At 44.0% G+C, this 2,461-nt stretch overlaps 1 protein-coding gene across 2 annotated transcripts in view; it reads left to right on the top strand.

The window, feature by feature from the left end:
• The window catches only part of sik2b (salt-inducible kinase 2b), a 42,422-nt gene that overhangs the window by 25,130 nt on the left and 14,831 nt on the right, over nt 1-2,461 (top strand). For both annotated transcript variants that reach the window (XM_031860481.1, XM_031860480.1), the window contains exons 5-6: nt 65-189; nt 580-703. In XM_031860481.1, the coding sequence (XP_031716341.1) occupies nt 65-189; nt 580-703 (249 nt within the window). The remainder of the gene's footprint in view (nt 1-64; nt 190-579; nt 704-2,461) is intronic.

The raw sequence follows: 2,461 nt of genomic DNA, 5'->3' as shown, positions 1-2,461 counted from the left end.
CCCCCCCCCCCCCCCCCCCCCCCCCCCCCACCTCCCAACCCCCTGCTGTTTTTGCCCTGTGTAGATTTTGGATTCGGCAACTTCTTCCAGCCTGGGGAGCCTCTGGCCACATGGTGCGGCAGCCCACCGTACGCTGCTCCAGAGGTCTTTGAGGGCCAACAGTATGAGGGTCCACAGCTAGATATCTGGGTAAGATGATTGATTGCATGAAGTAGACCATTGTACCTCATTATTTTTTATATATTTTAATAAATACAAGGACACATGCATTGAACTCTGTCAATCTCTTCTTGTGTGCAATATTTACTTTACTAAGCCACAGGAAATCAGCAGATGCAATTCACTTTTTCTTATATAGTATTTGATATACTATATCTAAAAATGGTGATTGCACAAACACAGTTTGTAGTGTTCTGTGTATTGTAGTTATTTACCATATTGTTGTGTGTCTGTGCGTTTGTAGCATGTACGTTTGTGAACGCAATAATCTGATGACCTTATTTACACCCAGACACCTCTGATTGATGTATCTACTGCCCTGACCTTGTTCTCTGTGTGTGCATTGTTTCATGTTCACAGAGTATGGGAGTGGTGCTATATGTGCTGGTGTGTGGTGCGTTGCCCTTCGATGGGCCCACACTGCCTGTACTTCGACAAAGAGTCCTAGAAGGAAGGTTTCGCATCCCCTACTTCATGACTGAAGGTGAGAAGAGACTCCCTGGGATACTGAACACAAAATAAGACGAAAGACTATGCCCACCAACTCCCACCCCTCTGTACCTCAGATTCCTGTAAATGTACACGCTTGCAACAGATTTGTGAGATGTCTTTCAGTCTTTTTATGCCTCCACGACGGCAACAGCATTATATTTTCGGGTTGTCCATATGTAGTCTCGTGAACGCGATATCGCCTGGAGGGAATTTCATCATCTCTGTCACAAATGTCAAATTGGATTTAAGGATGAACTGATTTTAAAACCCCTTTTTTGGCTATAACTCACAAATTCATACGCAAATTATGACACTATTTCATACAAATATACATGAAGAAAAACAAAGTGATTTATTTTTTATCCAAAAGGTCAACTTCACCGTGACAACGTAATGTTCCCTAAAAACTCTTTTCTGGCCATTATTCAATACCATAACTCGGGAGCAGAGGGGGAGATTCTGAACATATTTAACATTTGATTGGACCTTGTAAATGTGGTGAATGTACAGATCTTCTGTGCTGCTGGGTTGGAGATATGTGTGAAGCATCCATGTTTTAGAATTTGTAGCTTCTTTGCTGCGAAAAGCCATATTTGAAGCATTGTCTGCTGTCATTGCTACAACTGTGTGTTCTATCAGGATCGGCCATATTGGCTAAGCATGTGAACACATACAGGGAATTTGACTCTGGTTTTTTCTCTCTCAATAAACGTCAAGTCAAATCAATTTTATTTATCTATCCAAATATATATTTATATGTATTTCACAATCTGTACAGCAAACATCCTCTATCCTCAGCCCTTTGATTCGGATGAGAAATGACTCTCAGGCTTTAATATTGTCCTTCATCCTCCTCTCTGCAACAGCTCATTGTACGGAGGGTGAGAAGGATTCTCCAAGAGGGATTTGATTTGGTCCCTCGTCCTCCTCACTGCCTCCACACTGATCACCTAGCTGGCCTTTCTTAACCGCTTGTTGAGACTGCTGATCTCCAAGTGTTGATGCCACCACCACAAAGAACAGAGCAATGGCTGGGAGCCTGTTGCACACACTGCTCTGTAATCTTACTAAAGAGGGTCGTGAGTTCAGCCCAGTTTTTTTTTTTGTTTTTTTTACTGATTTGGACCCCGAGTTACTTGTGTGAGTCCACCCTCCTGACTTCCTCTCACTGGATGACAACCAGGACAGGAAAGACTCCTGTTGCTCTGGTAGTCTGGTAATTGTTGTTGCAACATGACAAAATGCTCTCTGAGTCCTCTGTGCTCCTTTGCAAATGTTTCGGAGTTTATCACGGCATGTAGTCTAATGGAGGCAAAAATCGAATGAAAGTTCTTGTGACACTGCTGCTCAGATAAACAGATCACGCTTTCCTATTTCAGTCACCGTGCTGATGAATGTCCGCTGCAATTGGTCGGGGGGGGGCATTTCATTAGTGTGAGAGCATCACGCTCATTTGAAGGGGATACAGTGAAAGACACTGTCATTGTCCTCTGTTATGTGTGCATATGTGCGTCACTGTGTATGTGCATGCATGCAGGCTGCAGAGTGAGTCAGGTCGGCTAACAGTCTCAAAAAAGCCCTGCTGTTAGCGGCTGTGCTAGCTAGCTGGAAGCGGATTAATTCCAGAGCGGGAACTGTTTATGTAACCTAGGGAAGAGCCAGTGAAACCTTCCAGCAAGCTCGCCTGTCTGTCTGTCTGTCTCTCTGTCTGTCTGTCTGTCTGTCTGTCTGTCTGTCTGTCTGTCTGTCT

Source organism: Anarrhichthys ocellatus, unplaced genomic scaffold (genome assembly GCF_004355925.1).
Source record: "Anarrhichthys ocellatus isolate YVR2014 unplaced genomic scaffold, GSC_Weel_1.0 scaffold24, whole genome shotgun sequence".
NCBI lineage: Eukaryota > Metazoa > Chordata > Actinopteri > Perciformes > Anarhichadidae > Anarrhichthys > Anarrhichthys ocellatus.
Note: the sequence above shows the minus strand (reverse complement) of the source record. Positions and strands in the feature narration are given on the sequence as shown.